General features: G+C 40.3%; 3 protein-coding genes across 3 annotated transcripts; 1 reads left to right on the top strand and 2 right to left on the bottom strand.

The window, feature by feature from the left end:
- Positions 1-1970: 1970 nt before the first annotated feature.
- LOC124370106 lies at positions 1971-4945 on the bottom strand. The gene is made up of 2 exons (XM_046828398.1): positions 4436-4945; positions 1971-3009 (listed from the first exon to the last, which is right to left on the bottom strand). Exons 1-2 carry the CDS (start codon positions 4717-4719, stop codon positions 2082-2084), a joined length of 1212 nt encoding a protein of 403 aa, XP_046684354.1. The 5' UTR covers positions 4720-4945; the 3' UTR covers positions 1971-2081.
- Positions 4946-6779: 1834 nt separating this feature from the next.
- LOC124370111 lies at positions 6780-9300 on the bottom strand. Its single transcript, XM_046828401.1, has 3 exons — positions 8916-9300; positions 7481-7599; positions 6780-7374 (listed from the first exon to the last, which is right to left on the bottom strand). The coding sequence occupies exons 1-3, from the start codon at positions 9219-9221 to the stop codon at positions 6780-6782; spliced, it is 1020 nt and encodes a 339-aa protein (XP_046684357.1). The 5' UTR covers positions 9222-9300.
- Positions 9301-13134: 3834 nt separating this feature from the next.
- Positions 13135-13871, top strand: LOC124370110. The gene has a single exon (XM_046828400.1). It carries the CDS (start codon positions 13179-13181, stop codon positions 13869-13871), a length of 693 nt encoding a protein of 230 aa, XP_046684356.1. The 5' UTR covers positions 13135-13178.
- Positions 13872-20685: the final 6814 nt, after the last annotated feature.

The raw sequence follows: 20685 nt of genomic DNA, 5'->3' as shown, positions 1-20685 counted from the left end.
TAACTACTGTATTACAAGCTCCAAAGATTGTTGCTCCGACTGGTGTAAAACAGGTAGGCCAGAATGTTTCCGCAGAGCGAGGAGAGCTTGTAACATTTTGTGGGATTATAAAAGCTTCTGGTAACACAATACCTCCTGCTTATGTGTTTCCCCGTACTGCTCGGACGTGCCGCGCTGTCGCTCCGCTCAGTCTGTGCTTTGTTTGTGATTTACTCACAGTGTTGTGCCTATTTCTTAGCGACACCATGTGTTAGTGCGTTAGTCGCTTTGCTCAATTTGTTTTGTGTTGTTTTGTGCGTGCCTAGTTGTTCTAGTGACACTAATTAAACTATTTTATTCTGTGTTGTGAAGTGCCCTAGTGGACATTGGATTACCACATGCTGCCGTTCTTCGGGTGGTGAGATCTAATAGTAGCATAATTTCAATTAACACTTCACATGTACTGATCATTTGTTTTGATTTGCTTAATACAGGTCAATCCACATTAAATTAAACTTGTGTTTATGCAGGAATAACTCCGCAGTAAACAAAAAATCATAGTAAAACAAACAATACATTTGTAATATTTTCTAGTGCAGAACAATTACATTTTGATATTTTTGCATACTAGTTTTGTTTTCATTTGTTCTCTACATTTCAGGTGTAACTAGGAATTTGTGATTTGCAGATGTAAGTCTGCAGTTTTTAAAACAAATTCTAACAAAATAATCAACTAAACATCGTAGTATTTTAGTGCATCAAGTTGCATTTATTATACTTTATATACTAGTTTTATTTTGATTTGTTCCTTACAAGTCAGTTTTAATTACTCTTTGACTTATTTTATTTTTCAAAGCACTGCAACTGTTGCTATGTACTGATAATGTTTGTTATTTAACTGTGTACCTGTCTCTAAACAAAATAGTTAAGTAAGATTCCTAGGTATTTGCATCCAAAATAGCTTAGGCGACCACGTGCTCAGGCGACCACGTGCTCAGGCGACCACGTGCTCCGGCGAGGCCGGAAACTAACGGTCCGGGCCTAAGGGCGCTCCTACACTGGACCCGTTTTTTCTCCCGATTTGACGGTCGGCTCGGTCGGCTCGCGTCTGAAGTAAACAAACACAAGACGCGCAGTGTACCCTCCTACACTGGCACCGGCGGGCCGTCCCGGTAAACGGACGCGTCGGGCGATGCTAAAGACGGATCGGCCGAGAACCAAACCTGTTTGTTTTTTTCGTCCGTGTCGGAGTCGTCGGGCCAGTCGAGAGTCGATGTAGGACCGTGTCATTCCTGTTTATTTAATTTGTAGTCAAGTTTTAGAATAGATATTGTGCAATGGTAGACAGAGGAAAACTGATTTCGTTAGTGCGCGATAAAGCGACATTATGGGACCAAAGGGATAAGTTTTATCACAATCGGGACTTCCGATCAAAGTTATGGGAAGAAGTAGCCAAGGAACTGAATGTCCAAGGTAAGTACTGTACAGTTCTCATACATTTTCGTTTTATCGTTTACCTACGTAACAAGTTATAATTATTGCTCTCAAATTGCAAAACTTGAGCTTTGAGCTCTTGAGCAAAAAAGCTTATCAAGTTCTTTTGTGACATCCTGTAGACAACTTGTCATTTCAGTTAAAATACCTTAAAAACAAGGTAACGCAGTTATTTGGTTAACTTCACAAAATTCCGGAATTCGTTCTCTTAAACCTATTAGGATTTTTGGTATATTTTCTAAAATTTCAAACAAGAAAAATTTGCATTATTATAAAGATCTTACCTTAGCAGTGCTGTACATTGTATGTAGGGACAAATGGGGGTAGGGGTGCCCAGCGTGATTTGTGGATCCACGAAGGTGGGCCTGGATGGTGTATATACCACTGCAGTATATGTTGATGGAGTAATGTCAGAATGATCAAAATAAATAAAGGAAACATTGTAATACAACATTGAATTTAATTGTTATAATCGATTTAAATATGTATAAAAAAAACTACAAATCAATATCTAAAAATATGTAATAATGGTAAAACAGTTCTTGGAAGCAAATGTTTGTCAAACATAATTATTTTTTAAACTTTTTTTTCAGTAAGCCTACTAATGTTTACTTGTTAACATTGAAGACCATCTCATCTTGCCACGGAACACTTCCTAGGCCATTGAAGTACTCTTTGTAAAAATTTCTGACATCCTTCGCAGCGGTAGTTGCTCTATTATACCGTCGAGTAGTACCTAGATTAGGCCTTTGGTGATGTTGTACGTATTCCTGTAGACCTTTTTCTAGAACTCCTGGATTGACGGTAATATTATCTCTGTCAATAATGATGTTTTGTAGAAGACACATACATTTGATGATTTTCTCAGCCTTTCCTACTTCTGTTTCGATGGGTTTGCTGAGCAATTTCCATTTTGAAGTTAAAATGCCAAATGCACACTCGACACAACGTCTGCACCTTGACAATCGATAATTAAATATGCGCTCTTCTTCACTCAAATTTCGTTGGCCGAATGGCTTCATTATGTATGATTTTAATGGATAGGCATCGTCGCCTACCAGAACATATGGAATGAGTGTTTCACTGCTGGTATCTATCGGTGAGGGAGCAGGCAAATGTTCTGAGAAATTTTCAAAAAACTTGGATATTGGTGATGCTTCGAAAACTCCCCCGTCGCTTTGCTTTCCGTACGCTCCAACATCTATGAATATGAATTTACACTTGGCGTCGGCTACTGCATGAAGGTTAACTGAAAAAAATTTCTTATAGTTCAAAAACATTGTACCGCTTTTCCCAGGAGATTTTATTCTCACGTGTTTTCCGTCTATACAACCTACACAGTTGGGAAAGTTCCATTTCTCCTTAAATTCTGCTGCAATTTCAAGAAATCTTTGTTTATTAGGCACTGGTAAGTGGACTGGGGCAAGCTGTTCCCACATGCAATCACAAACTTCCTCGACTATTTTTCCGACGGTGTAGTTGCTCATGCGAAATGTTTCGCTCAATGCTTCAAAGGACATGCCTGTTGATAGATACCTGAAACAATAATACAACCTCAAAAAATCGATTAAAATTAGGAATAAATATTAACTTCACTTGTTTTAAAACCTATTTTTCAAAACTAAAGACCTACTATCTGCTAATTTTTTTATATAAGTTGTGATTGTATTAAAATATAACTTTACAAGGAATACGCTACTAACTGTGCCAGATAGATTGTATTTTTTTATTGCATTGCTGGTCTAAGTTATAGTTTTCAAACTGGAAATTATTATTTCAGGAGACGAAGCACGGAAGACGTGGGAGCACTTGAGAGATACGTTCAGGAAGAAAGTAAAAGAAAACAAATCTGGTTCCGGAGCAAAACCAACATGGACCTACTTTGAATCTTTAACTTTCTTATTGCCTGTAATGAAGCCACGAGTGACAACTGGAAATCTCCCTGTCTCTGATACGCCTGTCAACACTCTTCTAGAATCTGAGGATTATGCCGATTTAACAGAACATGATGAGACGTCTACTCTAAATATCGACGAACCTGATGAGTCACCAAATGTAGAACGAGCTCAACGATCCGATAACACGTCCACACCTAGTCCTACTCCAGTGAACAACGAGTTTCAGCGTCCTCGGCAAAAGAGAAAGCGAGGATCGACAATACAAAACGAGGCTCTTAATTTGGAAAAAAGGAAAGTCCAGCTACTGGAAGCTCGGTTTGCTGTCCAAAAATCCAGCTCAATGGAGGAAGAGGATGAAGACTTATCGTTTTTTAAAAGTTTGCTGCCTGCACTGAAGAAGCTACCATACCTTCGAAAAATGAAATTGAAAGCTTCAATCTTCAATAGCGTCATCGCTGAGCTCGAAGCAGAAGAAAGATGCAACAGGCCATACCAATCCGTAAATACTCCTCTTTCTAGTCCACAATCAGGGAATTTTGGAGGATACAACTTAAATAATCCCTATGCATCAACTTCAAGGCCTACTACACCACATACTGAAACCTGGCCTACCCCTAATGACCAAATACAGACGCCTCCCTACACCAATACCTTCGAGAATCTCTAAGTACAAACATTAACAGATGAAACATTAATGATTAGTTCTCTTTTTTACATAAGTATTGTTTAAGCTTTTGCTTAAAAATGTTTGACCGTTTGTTAGCTAGTATTTACTTATATACCCTGTTGATAGGTGTAACAACTTTTATTCTCATTTATTACATACATTTTTACAATTAGATTTAATTATTATAATTCTCTTCACGTTAGACAATATTTGATACATGCGCTCAAATTGTATTGTAATAGATTAACATTAAGATTATACATTATAATCTTAGTTATACAAATAACATTAAGAGTCATTAGATTCCATGGGTTATATTTATTTTACATTATTTTACAATTATATTTTGATAAAATAAAAATGTTTTCAATCCTGAATACTATGTTTATTTACTTACCTCAAGAGAATCGATAGCTTTTCGGCAGGTTCTATACAAGTTCTAAAGTTGGACCATTTCTGTAAATCTCCCTTGATGTGGGACAGTATGTAGTCATATGTTTCAACAGTCATTCGATAGTATTTCTTGAATTTGTCAGCATGATCACGTAAGGGTAAACAGGTCACATAAAACTCACTTTGGGTGTGATCTTCATTAAACTCATGTACCCAAAACTGTCTCGTGTTTGAATTTAATAATAAATTCCTGTCTAACAACAAAAAATCCGCTAAATCCTCGTCCATTGTAAAATTCAAACAATAATCAATAACAAAACTTAAACAAACTTCAAAGTGTTAAAGCCACGATCCGCACTTCTTGAGAGCTGACAGAGTACTGAGTTTCTCATCTCTCTGCCTCTGTCGGGTTGAAATACCGGCTGCAGTGTAGGAGGGTCAAATCTGATCTGTCTGATCGGAACCGGGTTGGTCGTACCTGACTGAGCGGACCGGCTCCAGTGTAGGAGCGCCCTAACGGTACTCCCGGCCCGCCCGACACCGATCAATAACCAGCGCGCCTACGACCCCTGCTTTCAATAGAGCCTTTGTAACGCCGCCGCCCTACCTGGCGGGACTTCCCCAGCCAGTCGGGCCCCTTTGTGTATGTTAAGCCCCCCACACACTATCGAACATGTTGGTCGAGCAGTTGGGAACCCAACGTCTTGTCGAACATATTCGAGAGTGTGTGGGCTCCAACCCAACATGCGCGATGGTTTTGTTGGGTTGGATGCTGGGTACGACAGCACCACCCAACTCCAACCGCGCGCCTGTCATGTTGGGCTGTGTGTGGGGGAACTGTCGAGCGGCTCGACTGGCTAGACCTCAGTTTCCCTAGTGCAGTGGCGTAGTACTAGATTTGTTATTTGTTTTTTCGGAGCGAGGCCAGTTTCATAATGTCGTTTAACGATAATAAACCATTTTGGTGTGAGTTTATTGAACTTTATAGGGAGCAACGAGCTTTATGGGACATAAAAAGTAAAAATTATTCCAACAAAAATATCAGAAAAGAAGGATATTCCGTTCTCGTTGAAAAATGCAAGGAAGTTAATCCGGATTGCGACGAGAAATTTGTCAAATCCAAAATCGAAACCTTGAGGGCATCGTTCCGAAGAGAGCTGAAAAAGGTTGAAAAATCAAAGATTACCGGAAGTGGTCAGGATGATGTGTATGAACCATCTCTTTGGTATTTTGATTTACTGCTTTTCATAACAGACCAAGAGGTAGTCAGGAAAGGTGTATCTTCGATCGGCAAAAGATCCAGAAGTATTGCGTCCCTTGAAGAAGATGAAGAAGGAGTGGACGACGTGGAAGCGGAAACGCAGGACGAAATAACCAAAGTAAGTGTCAGTTTAATTGTTACCAATTTACTGTTTATTACTTTCCTTATTTTTACTTAGGATTGAGCGCTAGGTCATTATTTGGACAACACCTCGTACGGTTAAGTTAGATTACAATAAATTATATTAAAGTTAAAAACAGCACAAAACTAATTTATATATATATAAACAGTATAACATTATGTCAATGATGTTTGAAAAATTCAACTTTATTCCTTAATTTCGTAGTACGTTGCAATAGACTATAATTTTGCCCCCAAGATAAAAACTATTTAATAATTATGATAAATAAATAATAATAAATAATTAGGATAAAACTCATATCCTTTGCGTGTTAATGTTGTGCAAGTTTTCTAACATTTATAGATATTCAGTCATTTAACTTAACCCCACAGAGGTGTAGCCTTGAGCATTGCTCATGGTGATGAATAAACGCGTATATTTCCTAGGAATTTCATCTGTTTTGGTTTTACTTCTATCTACCTTCCTATTTATTTTTACTTAGAACTGTCTTCAGAGTAACATACCTCAATATTAAAAATATCGTGGGTGACAAAAAGCTCTTTGGCACATGTTTGAAGGGTAATATAAGTTAATTTTTTATCTAATAAGTTTACATAATAAAAGTTAAATTTCAAGAATGAATATATTAATCAAAATTGCAATATATAATTGCAATACAGTAATATTTAGGCATACGTTAAAGGGAAAACAAATACACTTTAGTTTTTTTCTAAGTTCAATATAATTAAATAAACTACAACATTGCTTTTTTCCAAAGTTAGCGAATTAAAATATAAATAAGACACAGTTATGGTATCTAAACGAATTAGAAAAAATGTACAAAGTTCACCAATATTTAGTTATCAAATTGAAAAAGATAGGACTACATAGCAAAATCAACATATTTTATAATTTTTGTTGTTGTTAACTATATCATCGCACTTGTTTACACTCAATACCGAACTGTCAACGCTTATTAATCATTTTTTCTTGGAAATCAACACTTCCTTCGTTGTTATAGAAACTTTTATACCAACCTCGAACTGCATTGGCAATTGATTGTTCTCTGCCATCCCGCCTCATTCTTTTAAACCCAAGAAGTTCTTGCGTGTTCTGCCTCCACTCACCCTCATTTAACTGGCCTGCTGAAGTGTCCTCCCAATCCACACTACTTTGAGTTAGGTAGGTTGGACTTTTCTGGCGTAGAAAATTATGTAAAGTACAACACGCCAAAACAATGATTTCTGCCCTCTCTACACTAACATTCATTGTCGAAAGAAGGACTCTAAATCGAGTCGCTAAGATGCCAAACGCATTCTCCACCACTCTCCTAGCACGGCACATCCGATAGTTGAAAATCTTTTCGTCGTGGGTGATTCCTTTGTTTGGATAGGGCTTCATAAGATTTTCCTTCAGAGGAAAAGCTTCATCTCCAAGGAATGTAAAAGGGAGGCAAACGTCTCTCCTGTCATCGAAGCTTGTTGGTGACGGCAAGTGCAATTCCTTATTTTCCAGCAACTCTCCAAAATCAGTTTCCATAAGTACGCCACCATCGGATACTCTTCCATTAGTACCACAATTTACATAGATGAATCCATAATTAGCATTGACCACAGCAAAAAGAACAATGCTGTGGAACCCTTTGTAGTTGTAGTAGTATGACCCACTTTTCGGAGGTTGACGAATCGCTGTGTTTTCCGTCTATAGCGCCGACACAGTTTTCAACTTGCCAGTACTTTTTGAAGTCCACAGCTATGTTCATCCAGTCCGATTCATTGCAAGGAAACTGCAAAAAGTAAACATAAAAGTTAAAATTATAATATATTAAAATTAACAATGTTATATTGAGGTAATATTGATTGACGTGCTGTTATATATAAACTGTTTTAAACCCAGTTTTTGTGTTTTTTACAGGCTCAAGATGACGCATCTACAGGGATACACGCTGATATACGCCCATCACCATCAAGTACACCAGTAAGTCGCCCATCAGTATCAAGTAGGTCTAACCCAGGATCAACTACTCGAACAAACCGAAAAAAAGATATCTGATTTTGAAAAGAAACAAGAACGATTTTTGGATACAGCTACGTCTGTCCTATGTAATCAGAATAAGTTCCGGGCTTTTGGAAACAACGTGGGCTTCCAACTGGAAGATATGGACCGTCAACAACAAGTAATTGCAGAAAAGCTTATATCTGATGTTTTGTTCCACGGTAAGTTAGGCAGTTTGAAAGCATCTGCGGCCATATTGACAGAACAACAGCCAACCCAACGGAATATACCATCACTTAACCATTTTATGGACACTAATCAAAACAACAATCCATATCCGTATAGGCCGGCTGACGCTGAATATTTCTTACAAGATCAAAATTATCAACATCAGACATTCAGTTTTGACCCATATTATGTGCAAAGCCAAATCAACCCTACTCAACATCAGGTACAACGACAACATCTACAACAACAAGTACAGCAAAAACATGTACAGCAACAAAAAGTAGATATTTCACCTCAAACTGTACGTTGTCCTAAGAATTTTTCTTTACCAGAACCTGCTCAAAGTCAAACGGCAGCAACTAAACTTACCGCAGGTCAAGCACTAGCGATTCAAGAAAAAACTGCTCAACAAGAAGTTCGGAATGAACTCAAACAGTATTTGAATCTACCCGGTGTCAGCGAGGACAATGTATAATAAGTTGCTTTTTCATCTTTGTTTGTTCGTTTTGTTTTATAATAGGCTATTACATTGACAACAGCATCTTCTGTTACAGCTTTTTTTTTTGTTATTTGATGACTTTAAATTTGATGTTTTTGAAAAGTTTATAAAAGATAGATTTGAAAATAATTTTTTTTTCTGAAATTATGTGTGTTTTTTTAGACCTAAAAAATAAGTAATAACGTAATAGGATAAATTTGAAGCAAAATAGGTTATTGTCGCTCTCGGAAGATGGTTATACTCATTTCGTACCCTCCTGCTTTATTCTCGCGCGACAATAACCAATTTTGCGCTCAAAAAACAATTGTGTAAATTATGGATTATAATAATGTAAGAAGAAAAGAGTGAGTTAAAACTAATTAACAAATATTTGTACTTACCTTTAAGAAATCTTCCTTTAGAACATCAAAAATAGCTGCACAAGTTTCTGGTATGATTTTTCCTAGTGCTTGCGGAGATATTGCACAACTAAACTTCAGATTCTCGTAGCTCCTACCACTGGCTAGAAACTGGAGAGTGGCTGCAAGACGTTCTTTTGCAGGAATTGAGGTTCTCAAAAGGCTATCTTCTTTTTCTATGTGCTCACACAGTCTTCCGAATAGATATTCAAAGCTTTCCTCGCTCATCCTTAGATAATTTTTGAAGTCTTGAGGCTCACTAATGGCAAGTTCAGCAAGAAGCGACATATGGCTAAACTTACTCCGGTCCAAAAACCATTTTTTAGACCACAAGCGTCGATCTTTTTTCTTCTTTTGTCGTTTCAGACAAAAAAGCGCCAGCACAAACAGCTACACTTGTCTCGAAATCCATAATACAACTGACAAGACACCCAACCTGCTCGATCGCACGTTCGACAGTGTGGGGGTAAACGTCTAACTTGACAGGTTGGGCGTTGGGTACGACGCCAGGTCAGGTTGGGTGAAATGTTCGAAGGTGTGTGGGGGGCTTTACAGGATGGAAGTGGAATCCGTGTCACATGCCGCCCCCGAGCTAACTACCGATGACCCGTCCAACGGAGAGGAACCATGGCAGTCCGTCCAACCAAGGAAACGGGGGAGACGCGCCTCTACGTCATCAGAGTCTTCAACTAGAAATTTTGTCCCAGCTCAAAACATTCCTGGAAATACTGTTGGAGAGCGCCGCCAGCCGCGCATACCGCCGATCATCATTCAAGGAGTGACTGCCTGGACATCCCTCTTACGCCGCCTTAAAAGTGCTGGCTGCAATTTTGAGGCGAAATATGTGGGCACCCGACTGCACATTTTATGCAAAAGCGAGCTCTGTTTTAGAACGGCACAACGCGAACTTCTGGACGCCAAGCTCGCCTTCCACACCTTCAGTCTGAAGGAAGAACAAGAGCTGAAGACAGTTATCAGGGGACTTCCGGCATGGACGTCACCTGAGGACATAGCGGAGGATCTCCGCGACCAGGGGTACACTCCTACACATGTCGCACCCCTCCAACGCCGCGACCAGGCTGGTCGCCATCAAACCAACAGCTTCTATGTGCGTTTCAGGAAAACAGGTAGCTGGGCGAAAATATGGCAGCTCACAGCACTACTGGGAGTAAGAGTATCGGTGGACCAGTTCACGCCGAGGAGAGGACTGCCGCAGTGCTACAACTGCCAGCAGTTCAATCACAGCTCGAGGTACTGCCACCTCCCAGCACGCTGTGTCAGATGTGGAGGAGACCACAACGTAACAAATTGCACCTTGCCAAAAGACAGCAGGTGCAAATGCACTAATTGTGGTGGAGAGCACCCCGCGAGCTACAGGGGCTGCGGAGCGCATAAACGGGCCCTGGGCGCGCTGCACCGCCGCGAGGCGCCGCAGCGGCGCTCGGGCACCGCCACTGCGCGACCGGTCACTGGGCAAGCACGTGCCCCACCACCTGTTAATGTTTCTGCCCGCAGATATGCCGATGTACTAGCCGCCCCCAGGCTCCGTCCGGATCAACCCATTCCACAACAGACATCAGCTGCAGCACCCGTAGCTCCGGCCCACACAAACACTACAATTGCTCCTGCTCCTGCTCCCAGAAAGCAGAGAGCCGCAAAGGCAGCAGCCACAGAGCCGGAAGCCGCAGCCCCACCTGCCTCAGCTGCCTCAGCCTCAACCACCGCTACTCAGCAGAGAAGGCCGAGGGCCCGCTCAAACCGCCGTAGCATAACTAACAAGCAAGTCTCTGTTACAGTTCACTCGCAGGAGAAAGAGAAAGTGGTGGAACCAATGGAGGAACAAACCCCAGCGGCAACCACAACCAACACCTCGGCGGAATCAAAGGACAGGAATCCCAACTGCGAGCCTACCTCACAGTCAAAGGGCTTCCTGTCCCACGACGCTGTCCTTAAGTGGATAACCTCCCTAATTTCAATAGTATCCGACAGCAAAAAAACTCCTAGCGAGTTGCTTGCTGCCATATTAATGTCATTCCAGGAACTCCTCTCCAATGGATAGACGCCTAAAAATTGTCACCTGGAACGCGAACGGCGTAGCGACGCGGAGGAACGAACTCCATCTATTTGCAGCTGATCACGACGTCGTTTTTTTTTGGGACTCAGAATCAGAATCCGAGAGTGGATATACGACACAAGAAGAAGAAGAAGAAGACGATTTGCGTGGTGGTGGTGGCTGGAACGGCTGGAGAGAGTACTAGGATAACGGCTACTAGACTTCCAAAAAGGGTGAGTTATTTTTATTGTTGTCTCTGGTTATCATTAACAGATCACTACATTTCACTGTGATAATGTTTCCGTCTCTAGTTCACCAAATACCAATAGCTGAAGATTCCGACTCTAGCTGGTTTTAGATTTTTTACAATAACCGTACGGTAAAGTACCATATTCACCTTCACGCTTGCGTTTTGGGCCAGTAATTGACAGAGTAAGGTGTACAGATGGTCTGGTACACACATGTGTAGTTGTAGTCATTGGAATGCACAGCTGTATCCGCTCTGTCACCATGTGCTGTAACGACATGAGGTTATGCTCGCCTACACGAGAGAGCAGTCATCGCTCTTAAAGGTATGCCAACCGAGTGGTCTAAGCGCTCGTCTTATACGTTCCGCGGGACCAGGGTTCAAATCCTGGGCGGCTGGGCATACTTTTTGCGTCCTCACTTGTCGCTACCAGAATTTTGTAAGCCGTCTCTACCAGATAGCAGCACCGCAGTCGCAAAGCTAAGAAACTACAGCTGATCGCCGATAACGCTGGGCGCCCCGCGCCGCACGTACAGCCCTATCGCGCCCACGCACAACTCGTCTCCGTGGTCCAGTGGTCAGCGCGACAGTCTCGCATTCGGAGGGGCCCGGGTTCGGATACCGGCCGCCGGAGACACAAATTTTTGTCCATCCGCCATGACACGATCGCTCATCCGCCATCGCTCTGGGAGGAGTCAGGGAGGGGGCTTGCTGCTCTCCCATTGGCTGGAGGGTCTTCGCAGGGGGTCTAGGAGGGGGCGGAGGGTCTAGGAGGGGGCGTGGTCTAGCCGCCATTGCTGCTTTCTCATTGGTCCAGAATAACTCCATAAGAGCCCATGTTACGGCCAAAGTGGCGGGTGTTCTACTTGTATAGGCTGCGTTAGAGCCCCTATTTTCACCCAAAGAAGTAAAACAGGTCTGCTAGTAGTGTTGTCATCATTACTATCTTCTTTGCCATGTGGTAATACTTGTTGTTCGCCTTCTTTGTCGATGACAATGTTATGCAACAAGCATATGCATTGAACTATGGTGTCAACAAAGTCTGGCTCCACTTCAATGCCTTTCAGCAGCAGTCTCCATTTGTTGCTAATTATACCGAATGTGCATTCAATAACCTGGCGAGCTTTAGAGAGCCGCCTGTTGAACAGCCTTTTAGCCGGATCCAAATTGTCTCCTGGAAACGGTCGCATGACATAAGTTTTGAGTGGGTATGCTTCATCGCCAAGAATAACATGGGGAACCTTTATGTTCGTTCCTGGCAATGGAGCGAATGATTGTGAGCCTAACGCTCCTTTTTCAAGATTTTCTGAAAGATACGAATGAGAAAAAATTCCTCCGTCACTTTCTTTGCCATAACCGCCAACATCGACAGCAATAAACTTATAGTCAGGCCCGGCAACACCTTGCAATACAATCGAGAAATATTGTTTATAATTTCTAAACATGCTGCCAGAATGTCGTGGGTTTCGTATACGTACATGTTTACCGTCAACACAGCCTACACAGTTTGGGAATCTCCATCTTTCCCAAAATCTTTGTTTGATTGATTCAATCTCTTGGTCTGTTGAGGGAAAAGCCATGTGGGTAGCTTGCAATTTGTCCAAGATTGCCTTGCTTGTTTCCTTAACAATCCTCCCAACTGTTACATCAGACATCCTATAGGTGTACCCCAATGTCTTGAAAGATGATCCTGTTGCAAAGTACCTGTAATGAAACAAACCATTATAGCATAGCAAGTAAAACAACTATGTCAGGGAATCCTACGTCGGATAGTGCACAGATTGCCAATGGTTGGAATAAGCTAAATGACGTTAATTTTATCTCAATTCATGGTTAATAGAATTTTTTTTTTCAGTGACTGAATTGAAAAAGAGGTGGAAGGGACTTCGAGATGCATTTAGAAGAGAATACAAAAAATTGCTGAAATCAGGTCAAGAGAGACCTGATGAATTTGAATCCTCGTGGCCATTTTTTGATCAAATGCTTTTCTTGCGTGACGTTATGGAACCTAGGCAGCTCGGGGAACATTCCTCCTCCGGTAAAAGATACTAAAACTGAAACTCTAAGTATAGATGCTATTGAAGAAGACCTAGAATTAGAGAGCGAAAAAGACAATTCATTGATTGAAAACTCCAACAGCAACTCTGCAGTTCATCTCAGCGAACCACAACTAGCGCCAACTGCACTTCAAAAAATGGGACCACCCCTAACAACTCCGACTAAGGGAAAACTCAAAAGATTGGATTTCGACAGAAATAACAGTGACCGAGGATCTCCAGGAAAGAGCAGCTCAAATAAAAAGAAGAGGTCAGTAGATGTCAGTGATGCGCATTTCCTAGAAATTGAGAAAGCTAAACTCAAATTGTTTGAAACATCTGCTTCATTGAAAAATGACAGTGAACATCAGTTTCTTATAAGCCTGCTACCTTATTTGAAAAATATTCCAGCAAGCCGGAAACTCCAAGTAAGGAATAAACTTCAGCAGGTTTTGATCGACGAACAAGAACGCAACAGTTTTGTCGCAATCAATTACAAGGATCCCTTGCCTTCAACTGTGAATCAATCACCTGGACATTCATCTTGGAGTAATAGTGCGTACACAGGATACAGTTCCGATGCTACATCCGAATCGTCGTGAGATGTTCCACCAGTAAACTCTCCATTGCAAAATTTTATAACAAATTTTAAGTAAATTTCTCAAAGTTCAAATGTTGCCAACCAATGTAGCTCAAGTTACAATTCACAAATTATTTTTTTTAATTATTGATTTGTTTTATATACAAACCACAAAAAGGAAGTAATTACTTATTTAATACAAATTAAACTGTAACGAAGTCTTAAGTAATAAAATATTATAATGTGTTAAAATAGTTTAAATATTCCACTCACCTTAAAGTCACACTTAGACGTTCACTAGGTGAAATCGTCTCCCTAAAATTTGATTCCTTTGAAACACTATGCTCTATACTATTCAAAATGTAATTAAACGTGTCTCTTCTCATCCTATAATAGTCAGAAAATTTTGCGGGTTCTCTTTCCAAATCGTTATGTAAATGATTATACTCGCCCATTGTCTTCCTCTTCTGATAAATTGGACTCATCCAACAATACCTTTTCTTACTAGCTGCCATCCGACGCCTCAAGAGGTAAGTACTGTCGAACAAGTATAACTCCTCTACATCCATTACTAATAAGGTTACAAAACTAGATAACTAACATAACATAACAAACACACGTCTGTCTGTAAACGCCAACTCACGTACACTGACAGCGCATATTCGCTTCCAGTGGACGAGGCCTACGCTCGTCGCTGCTCAGCTTGTAGTTGCTCCTTGCCTCTCGTGTACGCGCGAGCGTGAAGCAGGCGCGGCTCCAGGAGGGGGGGCCACGGGGCTTTTGCCCCCCCCGAGAATCAGGCTCGGATGGCAAAAATTAGGCATTTTACGCGAGACTTAGGACCTAGAACAGAGAGCGCCAAAGCGCGTGGCGGTCGGGCGGTCGCGCGGTGTGCGGCCAGCGCGCGCGCGCGCTTGGGGGCTAGCTGGCTTGGCTTGACACGAGACACCTCTCTGTTGGTGCCGCGGCCGTCGCGTCGCGCCCGCCTCCAAGAAGACGCCGCCCTCCCCCTGCCCCCTGCCCAGCCCCAGCCAAGGCCACACTAGAATCCCAGGCCTCGCTGCTGCCCTGCTACTGGCTGCGTGACGTCACGGTAAGGGGCGGGCTCCGGCTCAACCATCTCGGCGTTTCGCACCCAACGTCTCATACTTTTACTTACTTTCACTTGTCATTGACACCAGTCTATTGTGAACGTTTGTTGACTACAGGACACATCTGTTGGAGATACTGTGTGTGTGTGTGTGTTGGGGATTTTGTCAGAGCCTGGTTTAAGTATGCCGAGTAAATGTTACGTTCCAGAGATAATTATGTTAAGCCATTTGTTAATGTTTTTTCATTTCCGAAAGATCCTGAGACATTCCGTACGTGGCTAAGAGCGATTCACAGAGATAGTTATGAGGTTACGTCCAACTCCCGCGTGTGCATTAAACATTTTGACGAGCGATATATAATAAAGGAAGACACTGTAACTCGACCTGACGGCACCATTTTAACAGTAAAGCCGGATCGGCTAAAGTTAAGGAACGATGCGGTTCCAACAATTTTTGAAAACTTGCCTAACTACATTGGAAAAGATCTGCCGGCTGAGAGGAAGGATCCAGAAGGAAGAAGAAGGGAAGCAGAAGAGCGACACCAAAAACAAATCCAAGAGGAAGAACGGCGGGACACAATTGACTCATTCAGCTGTCTCACAAATAATTACAGTAAGATGTGAAACTTAGAACTTAACAATGTATATTCTCAACAGGACAACAACCAACTATTTTTATTTTTAGTTTCCATTAAAGACAATATTTACCCTACAGTTACATTGTCCTTAAACATTAAAGACGACTTGTCCTTTTATTTAGTTAAAAATAATAACTTGATCAAGAATAGTAGTTATTTGCGAACGTTTTCACAGAACTTAAAAATTGACAGTTGGTCCAAGCTAAGAAATATAATTAAAAAGCTAATCTCTGAAGTAATAGACATACCAAAATCAGACAAAGTAGAATGTATAAGCAGTTTGTTGGATGGGATGTTAGAAGAAATAACAGACACTAATGTTGCAGAAAAGTTAACTTTCTTTAAAGAACAAATTAAATTAGCAGCTTCAGTTAAAATTTCATATTGTACGTCTTCCTTAATTTGGTTTGCAACGTTATTCTTTTGTTTTCCAGCTGCATACAAAAAGATTAGAGATGCCAAAGTTTTGACTATGCCCCATCCACGATACTTGCATCTTTTACCTCAAACTTAGGAACTGGTAGCTCTGGAATAGATAGGGAGAGGGGGGCACATGTGGACAGGGGCACAAGTGGACAATTTGAATTTCCCGCCATGCAACTAACCAGTTTAGTTCAAACTTTGTTCACAGAACAGTGTTGGTCTACTGTTTCCTCCAGATAAATTTAGTGCTGTTTGGCTACATGGTTTAAGAGGTAAGAATATTTTTATGTTTTTTTATGTAAAAAGTAAAAATTGAGCCCAAATTTTAACTTTAAAAGTTATTTTATTCGGGCTCTTCCTTATAACATAAGGTATTTTTATAAACTTAGTAATATTTAAGCAACATTTTATTGTGTAGAAGATGTCATAAATCCTAACCTAAAAAAATATATCGATGAGAATGCATTCAAACCACCTACAATCTACTGGTGGGGTACATGTGGACACTTTCAAGGGGGCACATGTGGACAAGGGGGTAGTTTTGGACAAGTGTTATATTAGTTACTTATTTAACATCTCATAAATGTATAGCTAATAAACTAGCATGTACACTTGTTGTGAATCATTTTTAGTCATTTTCATGATCTAGAACATTTTGTTTTGCTCCCATAACCAAAATTAAGTAAATTATAGCTTAACCAAGCCTTGACACCACATCAATCAAGGAGGTTGCAATATTTATTGCCCAATACAGATTTCAAAAGGCTTTTTAAGATTAACTAGTTTTATCTTTATCTAAATACAACAGTTATATACATTGATTTATTTATTTTTTAGGGTGAAGATGGTGAGAACCTACATAAGAAAAACCGAGAGAGCTGCAATTTCAGAGGATGCAGTCAGATGTGCTATTGAGGATATACGGAATGGCAACCAAACAATCCGTGGAGCTGCTGCAACATATGGACTTTCTAAATCTATGCTTCACAAAAGACTTCAAAAGCTGCCAAACGCTGAAAATGAGGACGATCCTGTGCAATCTACTTTTCCCCGGTCTAGCAAGTATAACACCAGACAGATTTTTACAGATGTACAAGAAAATATGATAGTAGACTATCTAATTCAATGCAGTAAAATGATGTACGGCCTAACCTATAGACAGGTACGTGAATTTGCCTATTCATATGCTAAAAAACTTGGGCTTGAGATTCCTTGTAAGTGGGAAGATGAAAAACTAGCAAATATTGAATGGCTAAAATGTTTTATGCGCCGTCATCAGTCTACACTGAGTCTGAGAAAGCCAGAAAACACCAGCTTTGCTAGAAATATAAACTTTAATAAACAAAATGTTGATTCATTCTTCAATAATTTGGAAACAGTTATGGAAAAATATCACTTTACTAGTGACAGAATCATAAACATAGATGAATCTGGCATAACTACTGTATTACAAGCTCCAAAGATTGTTGCTCCGACTGGTGTAAAACAGGTAGGCCAGAATGTTTCCGCAGAGCGAGGAGAGCTTGTAACATTTTGTGGGATTATAAAAGCTTCTGGTAACACAATACCTCCTGCTTATGTGTTTCCCCGTACTGCTCGGACGTGCCGCGCTGTCGCTCCGCTCAGTCTGTGCTTTGTTTGTGATTTACTCACAGTGTTGTGCCTATTTCTTAGCGACACCATGTGTTAGTGCGTTAGTCGCTTTGCTCAATTTGTTTTGTGTTGTTTTGTGCGTGCCTAGTTGTTCTAGTGACACTAATTAAACTATTTTATTCTGTGTTGTGAAGTGCCCTAGTGGACATTGGATTACCACATGCTGCCGTTCTTCGGGTGGTGAGATCTAATAGTAGCATAGTTTCAATTAACACTTCACATGTACTGATCATTTGTTTTGATTTGCTTAACCCTTTGACCGCCAACGTCCGATTGATCGGACAGTGTAGGTTTATGCCAAAACCGCCAACGTCCGACTGATCGGACAGCCTAGGTTCGTTCCAAAACCGCCAACGTCCGACCGATCGGACGTTCAGGAAAAAATATTTTTTAAATATACATATGAACTTTAAAAGTTTGTGTCGACACTGTTCGACTTCCTTTTGACTAAATAAGATGATATGTGAACAATTTTTAATGTTGGCAGTCCTGGAGACCTTGACTCAGCTGTTTGTTTACTTCTCTAACTCGCCGAGCGTGCGCTAGTGTTTACGACTAACCTATTTGCCAAGTTCCCGCCTTTCTCATAGATGCCTACTTGGTTTTTTGTTTAGTTTTTCTCTGAAGTTAGTGATCTGTATTATTTGTGCAAGATGAGTCGTTCGCCGGTGAGTGACAACACAATCCACAATATTATTGTTGAGGACGAATTTCTTAGTGATAGTGAAATAAACAATTTGCAAAACAGTTCGTCATCTGAAGTAAGTGAAAGTGAAGCTGATGATACTGACTTGGATCCTAGTTATACTCCTACCCCTAGTACAAGTTGTAATTTTCAAGGAACTTTAGCTAGCAATAGGCCTGTAAATAGGTCAGTAATTTCGTCATCTGAGGATGAAGATCGAAGTGCAGCAACTACAACTACGCCGCGGCCACGTGGCCGGCCCCGCCTTCCTGAAAACATCTCAAGCAGTGAGTCTAATAGCGACGATGATCAGTGGGAAAATATAGAGGAAAACAATGACCCTGGGTATAACCATTCTTTTCAGTTCAATGAAATTCCTGGCTGTAAACATTGTCCTCCTCGAAATTCAGCCCCCATAACTTATTTTGATCTTTATTTCCCTATGACTTTTTTGAACATATTAGTGACCTACACTAACTTGTATGCTAGAAATTTTATTCAACAAAACCTCCATAAATTAGGAAATCACAGCAGAAGTCGAGCTTGGAGGCCTGTCAGCTTTGTTGAGATAAAAGCTTTCCTAGCTGTTGTAATAAATATGGGTTTGAATAAAAAGCCTACGATTGAGTCATATTGGAGTACAAAGTCATCCCAGAATTCACCTTGGTTCGGGAAAATGTTTTCTAGAAATAGATTCGAATCAATTCTGAAATTTTTCCATATGCTAGATACGCGACACTTGCCTTCACCAAAGGAGCCTGGATATGACCCATGTGCTCGATTTGCTCCTATTGTTGATCATGCTAACAATGTATTCAAGCATTACTATGCACCAAATAAACAGCTGTCTATTGACGAAAGTTTAGTGGGCACTAAAAAATCACACACAGCTGCTACAGTACCTGCCCAACAAGCACCATCATAAGTGGGGAGTAAAATTGTGGTTGTTATGCGACAGTGTTACTCACTACTGTTTATCTTTTTTTTGCTACAAGGGTAAAAGAGATACAGAACAAAGCAATGGACGTGTCAAACATGGACTTGGGTATACTGTTGTAATGAAATTGTTAGAAATGGGAAACTACTTGAACAAAGGGTTTCATGTATTTGTCGACAACTTTTTCACCTCATTTCCGTTGGCCAATGATTTGTACGCAAAACTTACTCATCTGACAGGCACTTTACGAATAAACAGGCAAGGAATACCCCCTACCCTTACACAAAAATTTGGTGTAGGGCAAACTAAATATTGTCGCAAAGGAAAAATGCTTTTGGTTGCTGCCCGATTGAAAAAATCGCAAAAAAAGCAAGTACTTCTCTTGTCAACTAATGCTGAGGCAAAAAGTGAGTTGAAAAGTAAAAAACGGGGAAATAAAGTATTTATTACCAGCAAGCCTTCTGTCATTCGTCAGTATAACTCCTATATGGGTGGCGTAGACACGTCAGACCAAATGTTGTATTGTTACCTGGACGAACGACGTACGCTTAAATATTGGCTAAAGGTAACATTCCACATTTTTGGACGGATGATTGTCAACCTATATGTCCTATACAAAAATAACACAGACAATCCGATATCGAGACTAGATTTTACTGTGGCACTAGTCGAAGGACTTGCTGCCGAGTGGCTCGGTGACCAAGCGCCAGTTCAAGCACAACGTGCTGGCAATGAACCTCTTGACCTATTACCTGGTGGAAAAGAAAGAAATTGCTCTGTGTGTAGTAGGTTGAGCACAGCCCAAGGTGGCAAAAGGAAGAAAAGTAGGTACATTTGCAAAAACTGCAAGAAAAGTGTTCACCCTTTGTGCTTGCCGAAACATACATGCTAAAGGAATGTGAACTGATTGTATATATTTGTAAATATGCTTCTTTACTAATATTTGATAATGTTATTTGTGTATTTTCCTGTGTTCTTTGAAGAAACACTTTTAAATTGACAATTATCAGTACCTATAAAACTTCCATTACTATAACACGTAAGTATTTTTAAGCTTATTTAATATAAGTAGCTCTTGAAATATTAGATTATTTTCAAATGTTAACATTTCAAATTTACTTTTGTAAACACACTAATTTTCTAGATAGAGTTCTAAAAATTTGTAAATAGTTAGATATGTAACAAGTGCACAAAATACAAATGTTTGCGATGTATAAAAATATTTTTTTTACCACTGATTTTTTAGTCTAAAGTTAATTTTTTAAATAAAAATATTTTTACTTTAGGCGTTATCACATTATAGAAAACTTTTTTTTATATGTAGTGTTATTTAATCAACACTATTCGATAGCGTATACAATATGCTAGAAAACAAAAAAAAATCGTTCCATTTGCATAAAAAATAAGGAT

The sequence above is a fragment of the Homalodisca vitripennis genome, unplaced genomic scaffold (assembly GCF_021130785.1).
Source record: "Homalodisca vitripennis isolate AUS2020 unplaced genomic scaffold, UT_GWSS_2.1 ScUCBcl_3;HRSCAF=271, whole genome shotgun sequence".
NCBI lineage: Eukaryota > Metazoa > Arthropoda > Insecta > Hemiptera > Cicadellidae > Homalodisca > Homalodisca vitripennis.
Note: the sequence above shows the minus strand (reverse complement) of the source record. Positions and strands in the feature narration are given on the sequence as shown.